This window comes from Poromitra crassiceps (assembly GCF_964638095.1).
Source record: "Poromitra crassiceps genome assembly, chromosome: 3".
In the NCBI taxonomy this organism is placed as follows: domain Eukaryota; kingdom Metazoa; phylum Chordata; class Actinopteri; order Beryciformes; family Melamphaidae; genus Poromitra; species Poromitra crassiceps.
The window spans coordinates 71,085,415-71,111,349 of NC_139625.1; the positions used below are offsets into that span (position 1 = coordinate 71,085,415).

General features: G+C 43.0%; 1 protein-coding gene across 4 annotated transcripts in view; it reads right to left on the reverse strand.

The window, feature by feature from the left end:
• klc1a (kinesin light chain 1a) overlaps positions 1-25,935 on the reverse strand; it is a 92,076-nt gene that overhangs the window by 46,956 nt on the left and 19,185 nt on the right. For all 4 annotated transcript variants that reach the window (XM_083634161.1, XM_083634160.1, XM_083634159.1 and 1 more), the window contains exons 5-6: positions 9,972-10,200; positions 2,699-2,786 (exon numbers count right to left, since the gene is read on the reverse strand). In XM_083634161.1, coding sequence (XP_083490287.1) covers positions 2,699-2,786; positions 9,972-10,200 — 317 coding nt within the window. The remainder of the gene's footprint in view (positions 1-2,698; positions 2,787-9,971; positions 10,201-25,935) is intronic.

A 25,935-nucleotide genomic window follows, 5' to 3' on the forward strand; every position in this document is an offset into this window, starting at 1 on the left:
GGAGTGAGTATCGGATAGCCATAGGAATCCTACTGGTTTCAATTACAAAATTCCATATTTTCCCCAGACTTTAATTCCTTGATTTGATTTGAAGATTTTGGTGTTCACTGTTCAATATGATTTGTGCACATTGTCATCTTGCCCTTATAAACTATGCTATATCACTCTCAATAGATAAAGGCCATTATTCACGACAACAAATATCAGAATATGTGAGATGCTGACAGGGCTCTGAAACCACTACAAATGTGTAGTGCAGGGGTTCCCAACCTTTTTTGGCTTGTGACCCCACTCTGACGTCACAAAACTCTAGGGACCCCAGACAAATTCCGGGACATTAGTGACATCATCAGTGATGTCACATGTAACAGTATGCTGACTTTTTCTCTCAAAATTCTTTCTCAGAATTCTGACAGTAAACTCAGAACTCTGCCTTTAAATGTTTGAATGAAGGTGAATGAAAAAAAATTCAAAAAAATATATCTATATGTATATGTATATATATCTACACACATTCGTATGTATGAATGTATATACATACATTCACCTTCATTTTTCTTTTTATCTATTTATTCCAGGCGACCCCAAGGTTGGGAACCACTGGAGTGCAATGTACATCGGGACTCGGGACAATACAATGGAGTATTTCCATGCTTTGTGTAATTACTAATCTTATCAAGACTTGGAAGTAACCGAATACTTAATAGAGAGAGAGAGAGATAGAGACATAGAGAGGAATAGGAGGAGATGGGATGGGAAGAGAGCAGATTCCAAATGAATAAGCAAAAAAAAGATAGGAATCAAAACAATCAGGAAAAAGGTGAATCATTGTCAGATACAAATCGGTTGGACTTGCGGCCAAAACTTTAAGGATATCCTGATATCGAATCAAAGAAAAATCACTTCCTTGTGGGGGAGGAAGAGGAGGTGGGAGGGGGAACCTAACCTCGGTTTCTCCCAGTGGAGAGTGATGGAGGTCCAGAGTGTGGAGACACAGGCCTGTCGAGGTTAACACAGTTAGTGGACCAGCTGTCTGCTTACACTCACACACACACAGAGGTTAGCTTTGTGTTCACTGTAGTCGTCCTGGACTGCAAAGAAAACACATGAACGACGGATGTGTTTTCTTTGCAGTCTTGGGGAAACAGGATTGGTTTCATTAAGGCTGGGCAACTGGATGAGTACTTTGGGGTTGAAGATCCCTTGCCGAATTAAATTACTTTGATCTTTGGCTGGCTCAGTGGTTAGCACTGTCGGCTCACAGCAAGAAGGTTGTGGGTTTGAATCTCCACCCTGGTCCGTTTGCATGTTCTCCCCGTGTTTGCGTGGGTTTCCTCCGGGTGCTCCGGTTTCCTCCCACAGTCTAAAGATATGCAGTGTTGTGTAGTATCGTAATGTAACCTAATGTATAAGTATGTGATGTATATTATAAATGTATGTAATGTGAACAGAGCACAGCCAATGTTTCCCCAGAGCCTTCATCAGCATGTGCAGGTTTTGTCCCATTAGTGTATCTTGATTTCTCAACTGCCGGAACTTTAGTTTATATGACAACTTCAAATGTAAAAATGCTCCCTCCTGGGGCGTCCTGTCGTCTATCTCTACTGTGCAAACTATCATAAAAAAGGCAAAAGCCAAGGAAAATGATCGCTCCTTCCTTGTGCATTTAAAAAAAGGTACATTTCCATTCAACTCATAGTTCCCACACTGCGGACCATCGCACCCTGCTGCCAATAGGATGCACATTACTCACTCGCGTTTCAATGCACCAGTTGGAGACTGCATTGCAAAGTGCTACCAGCAAAAAACAAGTACCTGTTGTCGCAGATTATTGAGATGCTGATCAAACTTGTATACCAAAATGCAGGTTTCAAAAATGGTCCTTCATAAAAACACCTAAATGAGGAGTGGAGAAAATGCTTTTGGGCTGTATTGATATGAATTTTTCGGAATTGTATCATCTCCTCGAAGTACCTTACACCTTACGGCCAGGAGCAACACTTAGCAATTATTTTTCCCTTTAGGAAGTCTGGGATATTGATACATCCCACAAAAAGTAATTCAACCTGTACTTTGGCTGCAGTGTTATTATGGCTGTCTGTAGTGCTATATGTGTGCCTGAAGGCCATCTGTGCCAAATATTCGAACATTAATTTTATTGATCCCCAAGGGAAATCACACCGTACAAGCCCCACACCGTACAAGCCCCACACCATACAACCCCCACACCATACAACCCCCACACCATACAACCCCCACACCGTACAACCCGCACACTGGCACGCTCCTGCCGCTGCTCTGCTCGCTTATCTGGCTCTTGTCCCGTCTTATGTTTTATGTAGTTTTGTGTATTTCTATGTTTATAGGTTTTTCACGCCATTTCACCTTGGAGACAATAAAGGTGAATTGAATTAACCCATTTAGACAGGATGCAACATTTGAGTGTATATCCCTTTAAGAGCAGGTACAGGTGCAGGACAGAGCATCTCTATGATGTGGGAAAAAAAACCTATTTGCTCAAGTTGGCTAAAATGCACACTCACGACGGCTGTTTCACAAGTTGACAGATTTACAGCATCTGCTGTTTACGGCTTTAGAAATTTACAGATGTAACAAAAAAAATCAGCGTCCTAGAGCACAAGCCCATAAACTGCAGTGATAAACACATTTGCTGTAATCTGGAGAAGAAAGCACTCACAGCTGGATGGTCCCTGCCAAGAGTCTTCTCCCTGATAGCCAGAGCATCGTTCAGCAGGTTGGCTGCCTCCTTGTATTTGTTCTGATCCCTGGGACGCAAACAGACACAGAGACAGACATGAGTATACAGAGAGAGAGAGAGACAGAGAGAAGAGACATAAACTATGCTTGTAATTTCCATCAACAATCCATTACAGTACCGTAATGGAGGCGCGCAGGCCTCCAGGTCAATCGTCTCCATAAAATAAAAGAGGGGCACCCTGCTGACGACCCCAAGGAGATAAATGATCGTTTTAGGGAGTTTTATAGTGAACTTTACTCATCTAAGTGTGACGCTACTCAATCTGACTTAAACAACTTTTTTGACCCTCTTGAAACACCCAAACTTAGTGGCGCTGCCAGAAAGGACTTAGACTCTGATTTCACATTGGAAGAAATAACTTCTGTCATTAAATCTTTCCATCAAGCAAAGCTGCTGGGCCGGATGGATTTGTCGCCGAATTTTACAAGAAATTCTGCGACATTCTCGCCCCACTCCTCCTCAGAATGACATCTAACTCCAAGAAGGATAAAGTCTTGCCTAGGACGCTGTATGAAGCTAACATCTCCCTCATTTTAAAAAAGGGGAAGGAAGAAGTAGATCCGGCCAGCTACAGACCCCATAGCGCTCCAGAATTTTGACAGAAAGGTAATCACTAAAACGCTGGAGACCCAGCTAAATAAACATTTTTCATCCATCATTCATCCAGACCAGACAGGGTTTATCCCAAATAGGTTATCTTTCTTTAATGTTAGACGCCTCCTCAATACCATATACGCAGATCATAGTAAGACAAGTGGCGCAGCGATTTTATATCTCAAAGCACAGAAGGCGTTCGATCAGATTGAGTGGCCTTATATGTTCGAGTCGCTGCGTAGATTCGGGTTTGGCGATTCATTCATATCCTGGGTAAAGCTCATATATGCTATTGCTAGTCCAACATGTTCAGTTATAAGCAATGGTGACAAGTCAACCAGCTTTCCATTACTTCGCTCGGTCCAGCAGGGTTGCCCTCTCTCGCAGGCCCTCTTTGCCGTTGCGCTCGAGCCCCTCTCCTTAAAAATACGCAGCCATCTGAGCATTGCAGGCCTGAAAGTCGGAGGTATTGAGTTTGTACGCAGTTTGTATGCAGACGATGTAATATTATACCTACAAAATTCAGAAGAATCAACCCCCCTCTCCTAGAATTAATCACTTCCTTCGGTAAGCTGTCTGGATACACAATTAACTGGACAAAGAGTGACTTTATGCCTCTCTCTGATGTCTTCACTCCCGGTTTCCTAGAAAATCTCCCATTCAAACTGGCTAAGGATCATCTAACCTATCTTGGCCTAACCATACCCAGGGATCCTAAACTAATATTTAAGTTGAATTTTGGTGATTTTGTTTCAAGACTTAAACAATGTATACATGTAGAAAACTGGAAAATCCTCCCTTTATCAATGATTGGCCGTATGAACTCAGTTAACACATTCACTGCCAGCCTTTTTTTTTTTACTGTAGGTAGGTTCTGCCAGAGGGTTTTTTTGAGGATTCTGGCTCATCTTTCAAGACCCGAGGATTCTTTTCTGCTAAGATTTTGTGAACACACAATATCTCAAAAGAACTAATAGAATGTGTGCTTTCTCTGTCTAAAAGAGTTAGTTTGTAGAGTTAGTAGTTATGTAAGCATTAGCAGTTGAATACAGCATGGTTTCAGCGTCTGGAAATTTATTCTGAGATAAACGGCTTTTTGTGAAATTCGATAGAACAGTCACTTTAACCATTCATTTTTGGCATCAGTAAGACGTCAGACATCTAAACAATAGTTTTGAACAGTAATTTCCTCCATAACAGCAGGAAACCCCCCTCTGCTTCCAACTCCTCCCTCCGTGGGCGTGTTTGGTGGCTTTCAGCAGCGTTGTCACAAGCGAGTGTTCTGCTGCTGCTGCTGCGAGTTTGAGCAGCCTCCCTCCCTGGCAGCGAGTGTGGATAGGGCTCACTCGTTTCTTGGGTTTGAGAGCTTTGATGAAGCTTTGTGCGATTCTAGGCTTTATGCTGCGTGTTTCAAAGTGTGTTTTCCACCCAGTCTATTTTTGGAATCCCCCACCGCCAGCTCCCAGCGCGATAATGCGCGAAAGTGAAAGCGTTTTCGCCAATCCATTTTACAGTAGAGAATGGTTTCCTCGCGCGTTCCCCTACAGTTTTGGCTCTGCCTTTTCTAGTGTGGAGAGCACGGTCGCCACTTAGTGGGTCCGTGGAATGGGTTGTACACGTTCGCTGACTCCAATATTTTTATAGGAGACGTGGGGAGCGTTGATCCACGTCCCACCGTCAAAAAAAATAAAAATAATTTTAAGCCGAGATAACTCGTCATTGGCAGTGAACCGTTGGATTCTGTAAGCCGAGATATCTCGTCAATGGCAGTGAACGTGTTAAGTAGGGGTGGGAGAAAAAATCGATTCACCTAGGTATCGCGATATTTAATGTCACGATTTTTTGAATCGATCTTTTATTCCAGAATCGATAATCGCAAAAGCAAAAAAAAAAAAAAAACCTGTAATTTTTGTGCCAGCAGTCAGGCCACTCACTGAACAGCAGGCCAGGCGCTGCCTACTGGTTTACTAGTGGTTTTATTACTTTATTAGTTAGTCTGAAGTAATAATTACACTTCAGGGTTAAAGTGGGTGCATCTCATTGTAAAATTGGACTTGGCCCAAATTGGGCTTCAAACGACCCAAATTGAGCTTCAAACGGCCCAAATTGGGCTTCAAACTACCCACATTGAGCTTCAAACGGCCCAAATTGGGCTTCAAACGGCCCAAATTTCACGCGCGTCGGCCCATATCGGCCTGGCCTGCTTGGTATCTAATGCCCGGCCTGAATTATGATCCCAGTCCGCCCCTGTTTTTAACTATATCGCCCAGCCCTACTCATGATACAGTCTCTAGTGTATGATTCAACTTTTCCCATGTTCTAATCTAGTGTAAAAAAGCAAACAAACTGAAAAAAGAAAAGAAAAAAGAAACAAAAATCGCAATAAATCGTAATATCGAATCGCAATAATCGTAGAATCGCAATACTTAAGAATCGCAATATATATCGAATCGGCACCCAAGTATCGTGATAGTATCGAATCGGGAGATAAGTGAATCGGCACAGCCCTAGTGTTAAGATGGTTTCACTTCCCAGGTTCCTCTATCTGTGGCAAAATCTTCCCATCTTCCTTACATCGGATTTTTTCAAAGAACTGGACTCCATAATTCGGTCCTACATCTGGAATTACAAGAACCATAGAATTTCAAAAATTAATTTGCAAAAGTCTGAAGGAGGGCTGGCCTTACCGGTGTGTAGGCACTACTAGTGGGCTGCCAATGTTAGGGCTCTAATGTTTTGGCAGCGGGCGACTCCTGGCGGCTTAGCTCTCGGTGCCCCCCTGTGGCTGAAAATGGAGGCCGGCTCTATTGCTAACTCCTCTCTGCCAACCATGTTGTTTTCTAGACTAGAGAGGCCCGGAAAATTTAAGTTTTGTTGTGAAAAACTGTCAGAATTCTAAACCAAGTTAGGAGTGTTTTGAGTCTACCAGATGTTTCTGTCCAAACACCAATTTGTCTTGATCACTCTTTTTTACCTTCACGGTCAGACAGAACCTTCCATGCCTGGAGTGAGAAGGGGCTGGTCTCCATCAGAGATTTGTATATTGATGGTCATTTTGCATCCTTTGATCAAGTAAAGTTGAAGTTTGAGTTGCCTGGCACGCACTGGTTCAGATACCTGCAAATCAGAGATTATGTTCGATCCAAGATTAATGCCTTTGAAGCGCTCCCAAACGAGCATGCTTTTTTCAATGTTTTACTGAGCCCTCCTCACTCCAAGCATGTCATCTCTAGATTTGTATGTCTGTTTGACAGCCTCTACTGAGATGATTAGAGAAGCGTGGCAGGGGGAACTTGGTATTGATTTATCTGAGATTATTTGGTAAAGGAGTTTGTCTGTGGTACAACTCTGCTCAGTTAATAGCAGACACCAGCTGATCCAGTTTAAAGTTGTTCACCGTCTGCACTATTCTAAGCATAAGTTGCACAGGATCTACCCTTCGGTCTCACCACTGTGTGACAGGTGTCAGAGGGCACTGTGTCTCATGCTTTCTGGTTCTGCCCTTCACTGACAGGATTCTGGGACAAAATATTTGACTGGTACTCTAAGGCCTACAAAATAACCCTTCAGCCGGAGGCAGAACTCGCCATCTTTGGCTGCTCGGAGTCTTCTCTGAACTTCCCTACAGCTGTGCAACAGTCTCTGACACTGGGGACAATTGTTGCCAAAAAACAAATTTTGAAAGAATGGAAGTCTTACTTATTCCCACTTTCAATATTTAAATAATAATAATTATTCCTTTTCAATTGTGGTTGATGGACATGATCTGTGTTATACGGATGGAGAGGCTCAGGTTCCTGAGAACCAACTCACTTGGAACATGTCTAACGATCTGCGACCCGTTTCTAGCCTACCTCGATGAGGTTAGGGGCGATGGATGACTCGCCTTTCTGGTTTCTCATGGACCCCTCGCGCGGGATCCCATGTTTTTCTTTTTTCTTTTAAGCACTATGCGCCTTATGTGGCTGGTAGCACCACATTGTGATATTGAATGTTGATTATGTTTGTATGTTTTTTCTTTCTTTTCTTTTTTCTTTTCCTGTGCCTGGGCCTGTTTGTTTTGTCTTGTTTGTGTACTGTTCTATTAAAAAATTGAGAGGGGAAAAAAAAACATTACCTTCAAATGACATGGCAGAAATAGCTTTCCTACAGTTAGTTCCCACATTCAACGCTGGAGTGTCTTCTGTGACAACCAGCCGGCCTGGTCTCTCACTTCCCCAGGGAAACCAAAGACCTGAGCCGAGTATTCAGACGCCAAGATTTGTGGAAGTAAACAACATGGGAGCGACCCTGGAGAATACTTGTCCAGCTCTTGTGTCATTTCTTTTGTTCTGTTGTACTCGCGGTGGGAAATCAACACTGCTGCCATACTGTAAATCTTCTGCAGCGTTTGACCCGCGTGTCACTTGGACGTCCTATAGAGTCCGGTCACGCAATGCTTGGAGGGTGCTTAAAGAGCGTGGTGCAGGTAAAAGAAAAAATAATTTACAGTTAGGACTCAAGATTCTTATGAAAATACCCCAAAAAAACAAAAACAACATTTAAACATGCCCCCAGGGCAGAAATCATCATCATCATCATCATCATCATCGTCAGTATATAAATGGGAGCTGGGGCTCTGTCTGTTTGTTTCTCTGTCCCACTGTGATTGTCCCACTGTGCTGTCATAAATCCCACTGTGACATCATCCGTGATGTCATAAATCCCACTGTGACATCATCCGTGATGTCATAAATCCCACTGTGACATCATCAGTGATGTCACAAATCCACTGTGACATCATCAGTGATGTCATAAATCCCACTGATGACATCATCAGTGATGTCATAAATCTGACATCATCAGTGATGCTGGTCTGATTGGCCACACAAAGCAGCCGAGTTGCGGGCAAGGCCGCACAGCGGGCGAGCTGCAGGGGCAGCTCAGCGAGCTGCAGGACGGGCGAGGCTGCGAAGCCCAGGAATCGAGCGCGCGTAGCGCGTGAGATCCCTAGTATGGAGAAAAAGGTGGCATTATAATGCACATGCAAAAAAAATGCCAACTGTGCAGATAACACCTGTGACTACTGTACTTACTGTTACTATAATAATAATGTACAGTCAGTGTACAACAGAAAACTTTCCAAAACACAAGACGTACGATAATTATCATATTTGTACGATAATTTACCACCAAAACCAATAGCATTTTGACCCTCTGGTCTGATAATTCGACACTGCCCAGAATGCATTTCGGCATTGATGGGAGAAGAGAAAACTCTGCTCCATTTCCCCCCCCAAAGGCAACTGTTTACTTTCTGTTTAGTTTGGGCTCTATCTGGCACTTTATGAAGTTTTAATAGTTTCAGTAGTCAAAACGCAACTAGTACTAAAACTAGTTGACCCCTAATACCCCTATCAGTTTTTTGAAAATAACGCCCATTTGGAAATATAATTTTGGAGAACCATGAGACAGCACAGCCAACCGACCATCTCAGCTGATGTAAGCCGGCTCCACAATGGTCTGAGGCGGAGAAGTACATCATCACAGACGGACGCAAGTGTCACTCGCTGGAGCTCCAGGGGGGGGGGGGGGGGGGCTGGGGGGGTGTACTGCAGCGAGCGGCCTCTCGACAGTCAGACACTTTGTGTACAGAGGTAATGAAGGGAACATTTATTGTTATTATTGTTATTAATCGTCACAGGTGTTATTGTTATGGTGGTGCCAGATGCTTCACAAAAAACAGTCTCGATGCAGCTATGTGTGGGGAAAAAAACAAAAAACAAAAGAGAATGCTAATTGCTACATAAAAGTCCCACATATGAATGCAAAGTGGTGTCTAACCTGCACCATGCTCTTTAAAGGTTACGAGGGACATGCCAGCATGTTGTAGAGGGGGGCAACAAGGGGACATGCTGTAGTGTTATCACCTCTTTCTCCCTGAAAGAAACGACGAAAAACTTGAATTGTGTGTGGAGGGACAGCTCTAAAACGGCGCTGAAAGAGGCAACAGGGTTTGAATCTTTCCTTCTGTTGATAGCTAGCAACGATAGTGGCTTACTGGCTTCAGTGGCTTGTGTCTCAGACTCACTGGTGAACATTGCTCCAACATTCCTTAACAGGCCTCTTTCCATTCTGAAACCCTGAGAGCCTTGTACAATAGTGAAAATGGCTGGGGAATTCAGGGACTTACAAGCCAGTGTGTCAACTGCAAAATGTTAATCTTGGTTCACCGGTTCTACCGTTTTTGATGTTTAAAGCCGAACTGGTTCCAAAACTGGTAGGTGTTAGGGTATGTGGATTAGGTAGGCTGTTATGTCTCACTAAAATCTGCATTTGTATATCTTGTGCTTTTACTTATATTTGTCCTATATCATTCTGTTCTGTGGTTGATTGCTAGATCTATTAGACTGTTTCTCTGTAAAGTCATTTGAGACAGCCTTGTGATAAAGGACTATACAAATAAATAAACTTGCACTTGTGCTACTTGTCTAGAAAATAATAATCATAGTGAAATTAACCTTATTCCTCATTTTGCTGAGCTCCTGGCTGGAACCCCATCAAGGACCGCTGGAGGTCCTAAGACCTCCCGCTACGATACCGGACACGGTGGACTAACCTGTAGACCAGGGCTAGGATATTGAGCATGGTGGCCACATCTGGGTGGTCGTGTCCAGAGGTCTTCTCCAGGTCTTCCAGAGCCTGCTTGCAGAGGGGCACGGCCACCTCATAGCGGCCCTGGGAGGCGTACTGGATCACCAGGTTGTGCAGGGTCCTCAGGCGGGCTGGGATCTCATAGCCTCCCTGCTGGGCAGCTGCTGCCGCTGCGCTGCTGTGAGGCTGTTGGACTGGAGACACAGAGAGAGAGGGGGAGGGATAAGGAGAGAAATGTCCTTTTAGCTATTTGACACACTGGTAGAGAATCTGTCACACGTCGATGATGAAGTGTGTCCAAAACTTGCTTAGAAACATGCAGGCCATGTATTGACTTTTACAGTGTGTTGTTTGGATCGGGGGTCAACTCAAACTTTCAATCCACTCAAAATGTAAAATCAAATTCCTTTGGAATTTAGATTCATTCTTTATTCACAGACGGCGGGTTATGAGAGCCCTCTCTCAAACCTTGTTCTTCTATTTTGAATTCATAGAAAAGTAGGCAAAACTGAAACTAAACATAACTGCCGCTGGTTGGCCTTTAACATACCGATGCCTGCCATGTAAACAAAGACTATTCACTCATAAACAATGCTCTCATTATGCTAGGATGCACAGCAATTGTACTGACTTCTGTAATTCCGGTTTAATGGGGTCAGGAGGACATGACTAGAATCTCTCTCATGCGTGTGTGTGTGTGTGTGTGTGTGTGTGTGTGTGTGTGTGTGTGTGTGTGTGTGTGTGTGTGTGTGTGTGTGTGTGTGTGTGTGTGCGTTTGTGTGTGTGTATGTGTGTGTGTGTGTGTGTGTGTGTGTGTGTGTGTGTGTGTTAGTGCGCGCGCATGCGTGTGTGTTTAAGGAAACCACCTGATTGGGTTTCTTATTATTAAAGGCTGGCGGCTCTATATTTACTCTGAAGGAGGGCCGGTCGGGTTTGGACCAGAACCGGCCCACAGCAGTAATAACACCGGTCTCTCACAGGAAGCAGCGAGACCAAATGATACCAGGTGCTCAAAACCACTGGCTGCAGAACAGCCCGTACCTACCTACGCTCAGCAGTACCTACCTACGCTCAGCAGCAGAAAATGTTTAGAGCACAGACAGGGATAAATATAGCATCAATGTTTGCAACCCAGTAAAGCTCAACAAAGGAATGCACCAATATCCAGAATTTTCCCAAGCATTTAAATCCTGTATTTCCCAAGTATTTAAATCCATTACCAAGCAACAAAACACATTTTATGTCTTTTTCTTGACACAAAAATTATGCTACAACTAGTAGGGTCATCTGTGGCACTTCCGTGACCGTGGAGAGCGAAGGTCCGTTTCTCAATGGATTTGTCATCTAGGAGGGTTACTAAACAAATTTAGCGGGGGTGTATTTTTAAAAAAGGCGGGGAAAATATTTGAGAGACCAAAATCCAAAATGGCTGCTGTGGAAATGAACTTTTTAATGCTTTGACCTACAATGATGCACAATACATGGTTTCAGAGCTTATTCTGGTCAAGGAATACATATTTGGTGTTTATATAATGATTTGACCTATTTTTGACCTTCAAATCCAAGATGGCTGCCAATTTTGAGGCAGTTTTTTCAAAATTGTCATAGAGCCTTCATATTAGGCTTGAATGACAGGTCTTCTCATGATGAGTTGAATAATATACAGTATAAGTACACAGAAGTAATCTCTGAGGTCAATAAAGTCAATGTTTGTGTGTAAACAACACTTGCTGATTTGCGGTTTCCCATTAAATAGGGTAGGCTACTGAGAATATGGTGTCCAGTTCATCCCATCACATTTTCATAATGAACCAAAAACAATTTTGCACTATAGCCTAACATAAAATAGTATTCTGTATGCAAAGCTAGCAAGGTTAGTTGCTTGAGCTGAATTTAAAGGTCAACTCAAAACAAACAATGAAATTAACTTTGAAATTAAAACTGAATCCTAGGCTACTAAATTTCATCAGCACACAGTAAAGGAAACTTGTCTTTGAACTCAGCTGACTGTCTAGTCCTAATCCCTGTTGTGCAATGTCCCTTTTCAGTGAAGTTTTAGTTTTTGTTAAGAGTATGGACTTTTAATCTTGACCTTGTTGGTAGGCAACGGCCCTTTTTCAGTCAAGCATTTTCAGATTAGCTCAGTCAGTCTGTGAAGCAGTCAGTGTCAGCACTTGCGCGAGCTCGCTTTTTCTCTAACTAATGTTAACATTACACACTTTAAGACACTTTGTTTGAGGATATCAACGTTATTCACTAGTCTAAAGATAGTTCTACCATCAAGAACATATAAAACAAAAGCTAAAACAATTTTTATTTGCAGAAGTCATCATTGATATTTGGTGTTAGCTAACGTTAGGTAACGTTATTATTTTTAGCTAAAGTTAATGTTATCTGTCTCCACACTTCTGTCAACTGACATATGCATTTGCTTTTGAAAATAAACAGCCTGGCTTGCTTAAGCATAACTGAAGATTAAATAGAAATATAACATGACGAATGCATGTACCGATTGGTTGCCCCATCTTCCCAGGAGGTGGTGGTGTAAACATCATCAAATTTATCAAGTCCTGACCAGTCTTGGGCTTTTAATTGTAAGCTGTCCCATTTGCCTTGATTTATTGTATCGGTGGGCTTGCAAGGCTTGTCACATTTTAGGACACATTCATAGGACATTGTGTGCTTTGTCTTTCATTGGGAGGGAAAGCAACTCGCTATTATATTACTGTTATATTGCTGTTATACGCTGTTTATTTTCAAAAGCAAATGCATATGTCAGTTGACAGAATGACCATTTTTATCCCCCATTAGTGCTAACATAATTTCTTTATCCTGGTTGCTACTCCACCCTCTGCCGATCTGGGGAGAGCCGAAACTGGCTCCATGCTTCCTCCGAGACATGGGCAGTTAGCCAGCTGCTTCTTTTCACCTGACAGGGGAAGCTTCACCGGTAGGACATAGCACGTGGGAGGTTCACACTATTCCAACCAGTTCCCCTCCCTCTGAACAGGCGCCCTTAACGACCAGAGGAGGAACCACATTAGCAACCAGGATATTGCATGTTTTTGGTGAAGGGGGTTCCTATATGAAGGAAACCCCCGGGAGGCACGGGGAGAACATGCAAACTCCACACAGAAAGGCCCTTTTGACGACCCCACCCGGGCGGTGGGCACTCGAGGACATGCGGACGGGCACGCATTCCTTCAGCGTTCACATCGTCCCAGGTGGGAATCGAACCCACGACCTTCGAGCTGTGAGGCGATAGTGCTTACCACTACACCACCGTACCTCCTTTTATATCCTCAAACAAAGTGTCTTAAAGTGTTTAATGTTAACATTAGTTAGAGAAAAAGCGAGCTCGCGCAAGTGCTGACTCTAGCTGTGTTTCCATTACAGTTTTTCGCAAAATAATTGCGATATTTCTACAACTTCGACAATGTACAATTGCGACTTGTAGGCGTTTCCATTGAAGTTGAGTTTCGCAATTCCCGTTACCAGCAGCTGCCACAGTGATTACGCACGCGGATCTGCCTCATATCCCGTCCCCTGCATGCTCAAATCCAACCAATGGTCAATGCAAATCACAACATGAAGTTACAACGCATATAAACGAGCCTGATTATCAATTCAAAAGAACATGTTGCGGGCTGCGGTGAATGCAGTGAGCGCGACAGGCAGAGGAAAAAAGGTAGCCTACAACTTGTCCCATTTTAGAGATGGAGGAGGGGGGGGAAGGCTGATATGGTGCAATAGTCAGAATATATCGTGTATTATAATTATAACATTGCACCTGAAACGTGTGTAATGTATTAATCACTTCAGTCAACAGCACCGCACCGGTGTGCTTTTCATCCCGCCGATCATCTCGCCGCTGTGCCAAATGCGCGCACACAGGCATGGATCGATTTCTCCCATTAAACATGATCTATTTTCCGGCTCCGCTTTTGCACAACACGTCTTTCTGCTAGGTAGCGTTGCTTCAAAGTTTTCCACTTGCTGCGAAGGTTTTGCCACGGTTTATCAAACCCTTTCTCCCTCATTTCCTTTCATTTTCCAAAGGAGAAGATGGGTCACATGACGTGCAAATGCGGAAAATCTGTTTCCATTACACTTTTGCGATAAACTGCTATATCGACACGTCTGAAAAACCACCTCATGAGAGCGCAAAAACGTTTTGCGATATTTGGGAGCTTTTTCGAAATTTACGTGTTTCCATTACCCAATTTCTATTGCGATATTTAGATTTTGCGCATTTCTGACGGTAATGGAAACACGACTACTGACTGCTTCACAGACTGACTGAGCTAATCTGAAAATGCTTGACTGAAAAAGGGCCGTTGCCTACCAACAAGGTCAAGATTAAAAGTCCATACTCTTAACAAAAACTAAAACTTCACTGAAAAGGGACATTGCACAACAGGGATTAGGACTAGACAGTCAGCTGAGTTCAAAGACAAGTTTCCTTTACTGTGTGCTGATGAAATTTAGTAGCCTAGGATTCAGTTTTAATTTCAAAGTTAATTTCATTGTTTGTTTTGAGTTGACCTTTAAATTCAGCTCAAGCAACTAACCTTGCTAGCTTTGCATACAGAATATTATTTTATGTTAGGCTATAGTGCAAAATTGTTTTTGGTTCATTATGAAAATGTGATGGGATGAACTGGACACCATATTCTCAGTAGCCTACCCTATTTAATGGGAAACCGCAAATCAGCAACTGTTGTTTACACACAAACATTGACTTTAATGACCTCAGAGATTACTTCTGTGTACTTATACTGTATATTATTCAAATCATCATGAGAAGACCTGTCATTCAAGCCTAATATGAAGGCTCTATGACGATTTTGAAAAAACTGCCTTTTAGAGCTCAAAATTGGCAGCCATCTTGGATTTGAAGGTAAAAAATAAGTCAAATCATTATATAAACACCAAATATGTATTCCTTGACCAGAATAAGCTCTGAAACCATGTATTGTGCATCATTGTAGGTCAAACCATTAAAAAGTTCATTTCCACGGCAGACATTTTGGATTTTGGTCTCTCAAATATTTTCCCCGCCTTTTTTTAAAATACACCCCGGCTAAATTTGTTTATTAACCCTCCTAGATGACAAATCCATTGAGAAACGGACCTTCGCTCTCCACGGTCACGGAAGTGCCACAGATGACCCTACTAAACCCTCATACTTTGTTGTACAAGCCTATATCATTTGTTGATAGTCAGGAATCTGATTCAAAAGCTGGTATCAGTGCACCCATATTTCCCCCCTAGAACTTGTACATCAATGAAATTAATTCAAAGCTCTGATTTTTATGCTTACTTGTATGAAACGAAAATGGCAAAATGTCTTGTCTAATTAGCTCACTTAACAGCTGCCTAATATTAGGTGTAAAGGTGTAAAACACACTAGGAGCGTTTTTTTCGTGCGTGTTTATTTTTTCGGACCCAAGGTCGATTTTTCAAAAATGTGCGTCCGACGTGTACACATCTGTTGCTGTGATTGACAGGTGGGTCAAAATTCGCATCACAATTCCGTGCAGTATATTTGCATCACTCTTGGTGTGTAACAGCCTTAGGCCTTGGCCACACTGATCCGTGGTGTCTGTCCGTGTGCGTTCATTTCTCTGTTCACTTCCATTCATTTTCAATGTCAGCTGTCCGACTGTCCGTGGAGCACTCAGAAGTGTACGTATCCAGAGAATGTGCATACGTTTTGATGATAAGAAAGTTGAAGAGGGATGAACTTTTTCTGGATGGACGTATCGGATGGTCGGATAGTCACTGTCCGTTTAGCCAATCAGAGTCGAGGTCTCGAGAGGAGGCGTTCCGAGATTTGTTTCAAATTTTCAAAGAAGATGGCGGCCGAGGCGGTGAAGGAGGCTATAAGGAATTCCCGAGCAAAATGAGTAAAATTGTGTGATTTCACTAGAATTTCAGTGACTAGAAGTTAGTCCAAGGGGAGAATGTAGTGCATATACTGTACTTCTCTCCGGTTATCTGCACATGATCTACATTATATTATACTCGCGCTGTTCATGTCATTTGCATCGAGTCACATTTCCAAGGAGCTGCACGCAGGCTGCGCAGGCAGGCTCGCCGGCCGCGGAGCAGCCCCGGCGCTTTCGGCGAGGGGTTTGACCAGTGGCCGCAGGCCACTAGAGGGCGCCAGGGCGCCGCCCCACCTATACCCACATGGAGCAAGAGTAGCCTACCTGGCTGGGAAAATAAAACGTTATATATATATATATATTTTTTTTTATGAGGAGGTGAATATTAGATAGTGAGTATATAATCTGCAATAAATATGTAGATTCATAATGATCTACATGTGTAGGCTACTGTTTTTGGGTCAATATTTTCTTGCACCGAATTGCCACGGACGCCGTCCGGGGACTTCCGTTTTACTTCCGGTTTCCACCAGTGCAGATCATTAGAGTATCAGGATCTGTGTAGTTGCACATGCGCTGTTCACTCTCAAAAACAAAGGGATTTGGGAGGATCAAATGAGGTATGGCAGGAATATTATTTGAAAATATAAGGTTTGTTTGACATCACCATTCAGTTCAATGAGATGAACACTGATTTTGCATACGTGAAACATATGATATTGATATTGAGAAGAATCCTTATGATTATCATATTGATTTCAACCCCATCGTATAGCCTCCCTGGACAAAAATGCACCAGCCGCTACTGGGTTTGACGTAGACTCAGTTCTCATGCATCGGACAGACATCTGTCCGTTCAATAATTCTGTCCATTTTCTGACGGATCAGTGTGGCCAAGGCCTTAACCTGCAATTCCTTCTCTGCAAGTTTCATTTCTCTACTTCAGCCTCGCTTCACAAAGAAAAGGTTCAGACTCGAGCATGCTTGGAAGTTCAAATGGGTGTGATGAAGGTGCTCTTTGGTGGGGATCACAAAAATTTGTATGTTAAAATAAAGCTGGGACACAACCCACACATAGCGGCACAAACAGAATTCTTCAGGGTGTAGCCTGAAGAAGGCTGTTTGTGCAACCCACACATAGCGGCACAGCCTTCTTCAGGGTGTAGCCTGAAGAAGGCTGTTTGTGCCGCTACGCGTGGGTTGTTCCTTGGACCTTTCTTTTTTAGCTTAAAATTCCTTCTTTAACCTGTATCCTACCCTTTTCACCTAAATTTTCCCTGCATGACTGAAGTGGATGTAAAGAGCGTGGTGCAGGTAATTTATTTTTATTATTTACAGTTAGGACTCAAGACTCTTATGAAAATACCCCAAAAAACAAAAACTAAATTAAAACATGGAAAAACATAGAAAAAGAAAACTCGCCTCCACATACATTTCCCCCCCAAAGGCAACTTTTTACTTTCTGTTTAGTTTGGGCTCTATCTATGGTTAATATGGCACTTTATAGTTTCAGTAGTCAAACGTAACTAGTAGTAAAAACTAGTTGACCCCCAATATGCAATCGGTTTTTCAAAATAACGCCTATTTGCAAAGATACCTTTGGGACCGACCATCTCAGCTCGTGCAAAAGCCGGCTACAGAATGGTCTGAGGCGGATAACTTTATCGTTGGAGATGGACACAAGTGGCACTCGCTGGAGCTCAGAGAGCAGTTTCAGCTACAGAGGAGAGGAGTTTTAGTTGCAGAGTGGAGGTGATGTAATGAGCAGCCTCTCGGCGGGCGGACAGACCGGGACAGATGGTCGGCGTACGGAGGTAATGTTCCGAGGGAACATATTGATTATTGAGTATTAAAATCGTCACAGGTGTTATTGCTAGACTTGTGGGTTTTTAGGTGCGCGCGTGGCAGATGCTTCACAAAAACCAGTCTAGATGCAACTATGTGTGGGGAAAAAACAAAAAACAAAAGAAAATCCTAATTGCTACATAAAAGTCCCACATATTAATGCAAGGTGGTGTCTAACCTGCATCATGCTCTTTAACACATTGAGTGCCACAGCGCTTCAGTAAAATTGTCTGCAGCCTGTGCCAGATTCACTTCCAGTGCCACTTCCACTTCAGTTGAAAACAGCTATAGAATTTTTTCTATTATGGCTATATTGACGGGGCTGGACTTTAATGAAACATTGAACACTCCTGCTTCTTCCAAAGAAGAAATTTTGTTTCTAGACAGTTCCATTATGAAATGACAGCCTCTCAAAAAAGTGCACTTTCAAGGGTTTTCTGTCGTTTTTTTTTACTTTCCAAGATATAGTCACTTTTATGAATACCTTTTGCACTCTAATTTCGAGCACATTCACTGACTCTGGCTGGTGTTTTCTGATGTGGTGGCGTGGTTTCTGTGCAGCCTGCGTGCCCCCCCCCCCCCCCCCCCCCTCTCTCCCCCCCCTCTCCACCTCTGAGCTGCGGGCTCCTCCCACACGCACAGAGTTTGTTTTCTCGACTCCGTTTTTGCCCCGGACGGATCCCAGCGCGCATCAAGGAAATGATGCGCGCTGGCAAACGCGACTGAACGAAAAGGCTTGGCCGTTCGGCTTCGGATGCTGGCTTTCTGGCAGGAAATCGTGTGGAGATAGATAGAAGCATAAGAGCTCAGTTGTGAGCGCGGATGCAGCCGAGCCCACTCTCCGCTGCAGACAGAGCAATCTGTACGGCTCTGGCTGAAGCATGCATCGGTTTCCTCTTTGATCACGGCTTTCTCCGCTTTCTCCTGCACAAAGTAAAGGATCTGAGGTGGGTGGCGCAGCTTCCGTGACGATGTTTAAGGTGGCGCCGTGTGATCCCTTGAAGGGATTCATGCTCACTGGCTAGGTACGACCTTAAACAGCAGAATTATGGAATAATATGAATTATGATTTTAGGACGTCCACAGACGTCCTTGGCACTCCTCGTTACTTTTTTTTAGGACGTGCACAGACGTCCTTGGCACTCAATGTGTTAATAAGTCAAATCAATATGAGATCAATGATTTCACCTGGATTTACCTGCTTGGTCTGTTTCATTAGCCTGATATCAGACTGCATTGTCAATTCGTTACACTCCATTTCCTTCGTCAGTCTGACATTCCCTCCACTCTAACTGAATTCCACAGGAGAAATCCCCCAGGGGAATTCCATGTTCCCTAACCAATCACTAGAGACCAACAACGCCTGAATCTAATCCAGTGGGGAGAACACAAAAACCATCTCCCCTTTGAATAAATGCCTTTAAAGCAGAGTGCTGTTCAGATTTCAAATAAATTGGTACTTTTAATCGATTTAGAATGGCCTCAATAGCTGTGTCTATCTTGTCTATTCACCTTATGTTCAGACGCGGGGGTGGGACAAATTATTCCGGGTCGTGTTAACACTTCCGGCGGTCACGGCACGAAATATGAAAGAACGTCATGAAGAAGAGAGTTGTTTTTGTAGCGGACAGTGCAGGGGGTAAAACAAAGAATGTAGCCTACTCCTTTGAGCTCGGTACACAGCAAGCAAGCGAGTATCCACTGTTAGCCAGGTCAGATAACGTTATCATCGACAATGACGAGCACTTTCTTGTAAAATATACCTGGACTCCAACAAAGAAAGCTTCAGATAGTTTTCTCTCCTCCGAGCGCAGCGCGAGCCATTTACGTCTATTCATAGCTTTCAAGGGGCGTTACGTGCTGCCGGGAACGCCCACCTGGCGGTAAAAAAAAAACTTGTTCATTCCGCTGCCCCCCGAGTCGACTACGGTAGTTTCTCACGCTGTGTTTGTTCAGCCAAAATGCCGGATACCTGTTGTGCTATCGGTTGCACTAACCGACGAGGAGACACGCCTGGCTTGTGCTTTTACAGAATCCCGTCGGAGAAAGAAAACTCAGACAGGAGGAGGTTGTGGATTTGTGCGATTAGACGTGGTTCAGTCGCTGGGGAGGGCAAATGGCTTTTTTTCTACCATCAAAGTACACACGTTTTTGCGGCCAACATTTCATCAAAGGTAAGCTCAAGTAACGTTAACGGGGTATTTTAATCATTATTGTAACGTTACTTGAGCTTACCTTTGATGAAATGTTGGCCGCAAAGACGTGTGTACAAACGGCTGAACAAACACAGCATGAAAAACTAGTCGACTCGGCTGGCAGCGGAATGAACAAGTTTTTTTTTTGACCGTCAGGTGGGCGTTCCCGGCAGCACGCAACGCCCCTTGAAAGCTATGAATAAGACCCGCAGATGTTAACGTAATTCCCTGGAATGCGAGACTTAACGAGCCAGTTACATGGCGTTGCATTCTTAGACATTGCCGTTTGCTTTTATTTGGTATGTTACATACAATTGGCTAAATTATTAGTTAATTCAGAGTTAGATGATATTGGAGCAGCCAGCCATTTTATTTTTATTTTTTTAGCCGGAAGTCGTCACACGACCACACAACCGGGTCAAATGGGCGTGGCTACATAAGGTGAATAGTGGTCACCATTGTTGTCATGAGGTCCGGCACACTTTACAACAACTTGACAACGGTTAGTCCTGCCCCTTGCTGTTTATTGGCGCTGATTTGCTAATCCTTAGTACCCCGCGGCTCTCATTGGACTGGCTGGTTTCTTTCAGCTGTTGCATGTCAAGATGCCAGAGCAGAAGCACTTAGCAGCCAACTCACTGGAGTGGGCGGATTGGAAGGTCTGGACCCAGGCAACTGTTTCATAGCAAGGGCAGGCGTTTGTATTGTAGTTCAACAGAACGTCTTGCGACCAAGAGATCACAAGTTCGACTCCAGCACTTTGACACTGAATCCCTACTTGCTCACTCACTGCAAGTCACTCTGGAGCTAAACGACTGAAGTGTGGATATTTTTACAGACAGTGTTGTATGACAGTATGTATATAAGGCTGAGAGGTCATTAAAGAAGGCAGAGCCACCGTCATGATTAATATTGTCTTCACTGCTGCTGACAAACACAAAGGTTCTTCAGTGAGACTCAATCCACTCCAGTCCATTCCACATAAAGAGAGGATTCACTCTTTGATGATGCCTTGTTTCTCCAGGCGCTGGCTCATCCTGACTGAGTGCAACCCGTCTCACTCTGCCCACACTCCCCTTTCATTCCCTCTTCCTCCTCATGTCTTTCTTCTTCCATCTCCTCTCATCTCATCTCCACACGCACACGCACACGCGTGCACACACACACACACACACACACACACACACACACACATACACACACACACACACACACACACACACACAAAATATGCATAACGCACCACTGCAGTAATGTCATTTCTGCTCATCTGTTTCATGAGGAGTTTCATGACTTTACTAATGAGACTTAAGTACTTATTTAAGCAGGTACGCTGACTGAGCATGTTAGCTCTTTTTCAGCAACACCCTGCTGCTTCTCATTCATTCCAACCTGATCTCACAAATCAACACGACTTGTTAACACCAAATTACGTGAAGGAAGCAACATGAGTTAAATTCCCAGTGCAAGTAGGAGAGTGCATTTTTTGCAAATGTTTTTCTTACTAGGCATCTCGCATCCTCTCTCTCCCTCAGTCTCTCTCCCTCTCCTCTCTCTCCCTCAGTCTCTCTCTGGTGTGTGTGTGTGTGTGTGTGTGTCACACTGATGACGTCATCAATGATGTCACAATGCCTATGACAATGATGACATCACTGATGACATAGGTAATTAGGGCAATCACTTAATTAAAAAATCCGGCTCCATCAGGTCACCCGCACGGGTGCTCTTTACACTTCCTGAAAGTTTCACCCCGATCGCACATAAAACGGCATAGCTTTGGCCGGCCAAAATTCTTGAAACAGACAGAGCCCACATTGCCAAATGTATAGATATATACTGTAGATACTGTAGATAGATAGATAGATAGATAGATAGATAGATAGATAGATAGATAGATAGATAGATAGATAGATAGATAGAACCTTAAGTTGTTTTAGTTGCCTAAGCTCAACATTTGGCCAACCTTTAGCTGAAAATGCCATGTTCCCTTTGTAAACATATCAAGAGTTAATTTCCAAAATGTTAAGACATTTTGCAAGCAATTCCCCATCTCAAATTCATTTTTCAGGTGATCGTCTGTAAAAACATAATCTCAGCCAATATCTCAATAATTCAGAGGAGACGTCAGGCCCGTAGCCAGGGTTTGGGAAATACAGAGGTCATTTTAGCACGGCGTGGGGGGTCGAGGGGGGGCTGAGCCCCCCCGGGTAAAATTTGTTTTCCATTTTAAAGTAAAATGCTTCAATCTGGTGCACTTTAAGAGGCTAGATCTATAAAGAACTACAGACATCATGTTAGATTAATATCCTCTTTACTGTGCTGTTGCTTTACAATGATACAAAAAATAAATGTCTCCCCACATAATATATATTCTGCATACAGGTCACATATGGCAGAATACTGCTCAATTAAATACAATGGCCCATCTACACAAACATCACTTACAGGGGAGTTACTTACCCATTCACTTCAATAGAACTGTCCCCAAAGTCTAGCCCCAATCTAGCCCCAATGCAAAATTTGAACTTGTGGTGAGTTATGTCTCTTCCTTCTATAGCACACAGAGAGGAAGCAAATTGTTTCATTTCTGATCAACTACGTCATATATCATGTTATTTATGAGGGCTTTAAAACATCAATGACAGATGAATAGATCTGGGGGATCTGGGGGATCTAAAATTAATAGATCTAAAAAAAATAAAAATAAAAATAATTGTTGAAAATACGGCGAGGTCATGACCTCGGTGTCCTCAATGGTAGCTACGGGCATGGGAGACGTGTCATATAATTCATCTGTTTGTTCTGTATCATTATATAGTATTGACCTCCAAACTAAGTGAAACCCTTTTACTGCGATGTATGCTGTTGAAAGTTAATCTTCTCCTTTAGGTTGTCCACCCCCACTCCGTCCCTCTCTATTCATAATTCACTTGGTGCTTGCCACAGATAGAGCTCTACCAACACTACTAGAGAAAAGGTTGGTATTACTACCAACCACATACTGGTGAGGTTTACTACTCTAGCAGCCACTTTGACAGGTAACTAATCATTCAAACATCATTTGGAGGTTCCATTCTACTCCAAAAATCTATTTGGTTTATATCACAGTGAAAGGGGCTGATACATTTCAGTGAACAGCCACTGTGACCTAATGTTTTCAGGAAGACTAACATTTTCAATACTATTACAGTTACCATTATTACAGTTACTATTACAGTTAGTTAGTTAGTTAAACAGGTCGCACTTGTAAATGAGACCTCGGTCTCAATGTGATTTACTTTTTATTTATTTGACCTTTATTTAACCAGGTGAATTGTTTGAGAACCAGTTCTCCTTTACCTGTTTAAATAAAGGCAAAATAAAAATAAAATACAGTTGCAAAAGTTTTAATTCATTATTGAGTTTTATGAACATTCAACACTCTCAACAAATCGATTCTGCAAGCTAAATGTCCATTTCAGTGTCACCAGTGACACCAGGGGATGTAAAGATGCTGATTGGAATAGTCAAAAGAAGAAAGAGGAGAATTGGAAAAGTTAAAAGGAGGAGGCGGCTTGGAACAGACTGCCAGCCAACTGCATGTAAACATGGCAACAGCATCAAACAGTCAACCACGTCTTGAACCGGATCCCAGTCCACCAGTCTGCGACATCAAACCCCCTGTGCAAAGCTTTCTACAAAGCTGCTGTCTGAGTCAAGTGTGGAAACACATGGCTTTGTGGTTGTTCTCATTAGCTCCGCCAAACGAGTTGCAGTTTGTTTGTTTGACTGTTAGCAGGATTTCTCAAAAAGTTACCAATGGATTTGCACAAAGCCTTGTGGAAAGATTAATCATGTCATGTCAATTGACAAAAGCTGGGTGTGGTGTGGTGGGTGTGGCTTCTCATAAAAGTGCATATACTGATGTATGAAAGGATAAGGAAAGATTCACATCATCACATAATAACACCATCAGACTTTGTGGACAATCGCAGACAGAGCCAAACCCGCCATTATTGGCCCAATCAAACAAGAGGAGGCACTGGAGAGCTTGTTTCCAGTTTAGACATAACCTCCCTGCTAATGTTTCCAAATGTGGTCCAGTGGTAGGAAGGCAGGAAACTGAACAGATAGAAGTTGAGTGGCCATGTGGTGTTGTGATAATATGCTAAACGTGTCAAGAACTGGAACACGGGCAAATCTCATGTCCCATTTCAGGTCCAGTCATGGAAATGTGTGAATCTCCTGATTTGTAACAACAAGATGGTAATGCAGAATGGAAGAAATGAACTTTTGGTGAAAATCCGACATGTGGAACTGGCAGAGGTATTTGTGGTATTGATGGAGGTATTCACTCTACTGAGTGCCATTTCATTTTCTATGGCATATCATATTTTTAGACATTAAAGTTGGTATTGGTATCAAAGTCGAAATTCTGGTATATGGAGACAACACCATTGTGATCATTAGACAAAACATTTTGTTGAAGGACTACAGCTACATAACTAGAACGACCGCAACGCGGACTTATGCCTCCGCCATTAGTTCATTCTTGAGTCCAAGTGGATGTTGGAGCCAAATTGGAAGAAATTGCATCAAGGCGTTTCTTTGCAGAATTGGATATTTGAGCCAAATGTGAAGAAATTTAGTCAAGGTGTTACTGAGATATGGCGTTACCGAGCTTGAAAATGGCATTTGTTAGGTCATTGTGACCTTGACCTTTGACCTTTGATAACCAAAATGGAATCAGTTCATCCTTGAGCCTAAGTGAATGTTTAAGGCGAATCTGATGAAATTCCGTCCAGGCGTTCCTCAGATATCGCGTTAACAAGCTTGAAAATGGCGTTTGAGAGGTCACAGTGACCTTGACCTTTGACCTTTGACCACCAAAATCTAATCAGATCATCCTTGAGCCTAATTGAATGTTTAAGGCGAATCTGATGAAATTCCGTCAAGGCGTTCCTCAGATATCGCGTTAACAAGCTTGAAAATGGCGTTCGAGAGGTCACAGTGACCTTGACCTTTGACCTTTGACCACCAAAATCTAATCAGATCATCCTTGAGCCTAAGTGAATGTTTAAGGCGAATCTGATGAAATTCCGTCAAGGCGTTCCTCAGATATCGCGTTAACAAACATCCGTACGGACGTACGTACGTACGGATCCGGGTTGTCCGTACGTACGTACGTACGTACGGACGGACAACCCGGATCCATAATGCCTTCGGCCTGGCTTCGCCGGCGGAGGCATAAAAACATAGAAACAGGGTAACTAGCGTGGGATCTGGTTCACAGGTTCTCTCCATCTGGCCTGCTGCCAGGCTGAACAAGGTCCTGACTAATGGGCCTTCACTGCCGTCTGGCCCGCAGAGCTATGGAGACAGAACCCCACTTAATGCTGGGGGAAGGGGTAGAGGTGAGGAGAGGAGAGGGGGTAAATTGGGGAAATAATTGTATTGTATAATGGGGGTGTGTGAGGGAGTGAATGATAGAGTGAGATAGACAGAGAGACAATGAAGAAAGAGTGTGAGAGAGAGAGAGAGATGGAGAGAGAGAGATTTAGAAAACAGAAGAAAAGGGCAGAGGAGCAATGAAAAAGCGGCACTTAGGAAATTACTGCCAAGGCGAGAATAAAACTAATTATGTCAAAAACATTTAAATCATTAGCTGCCTACCTTTACCTGCCAAATACAAACATTGTTGATGATGCAATAATAAAAAAAAACTATTCAGTGATGAACTTCAATTAACACATTGAATGCCAGCCATGTTTTCATTCCTGTAGGTAAGTTGTGCCAGGGGTGTTTTTGACGATTCTGGCTCATTTTAGAACAGCCGAGGATTCTTTTCTGTTAAGAATTCATGAACATCAATCATCTAAAAATAACTAATAGAATGTGTGCTTTCTCTGTCTAAAAGAGTTAGTTTGCAGAGTTAGTAGTTATGTAGATATTAGCCGTTGAGTACAGCATGGTTTCAGCGTCTGGAAATTTATTCAGAGATAAATGGCTTTTTGTGAAA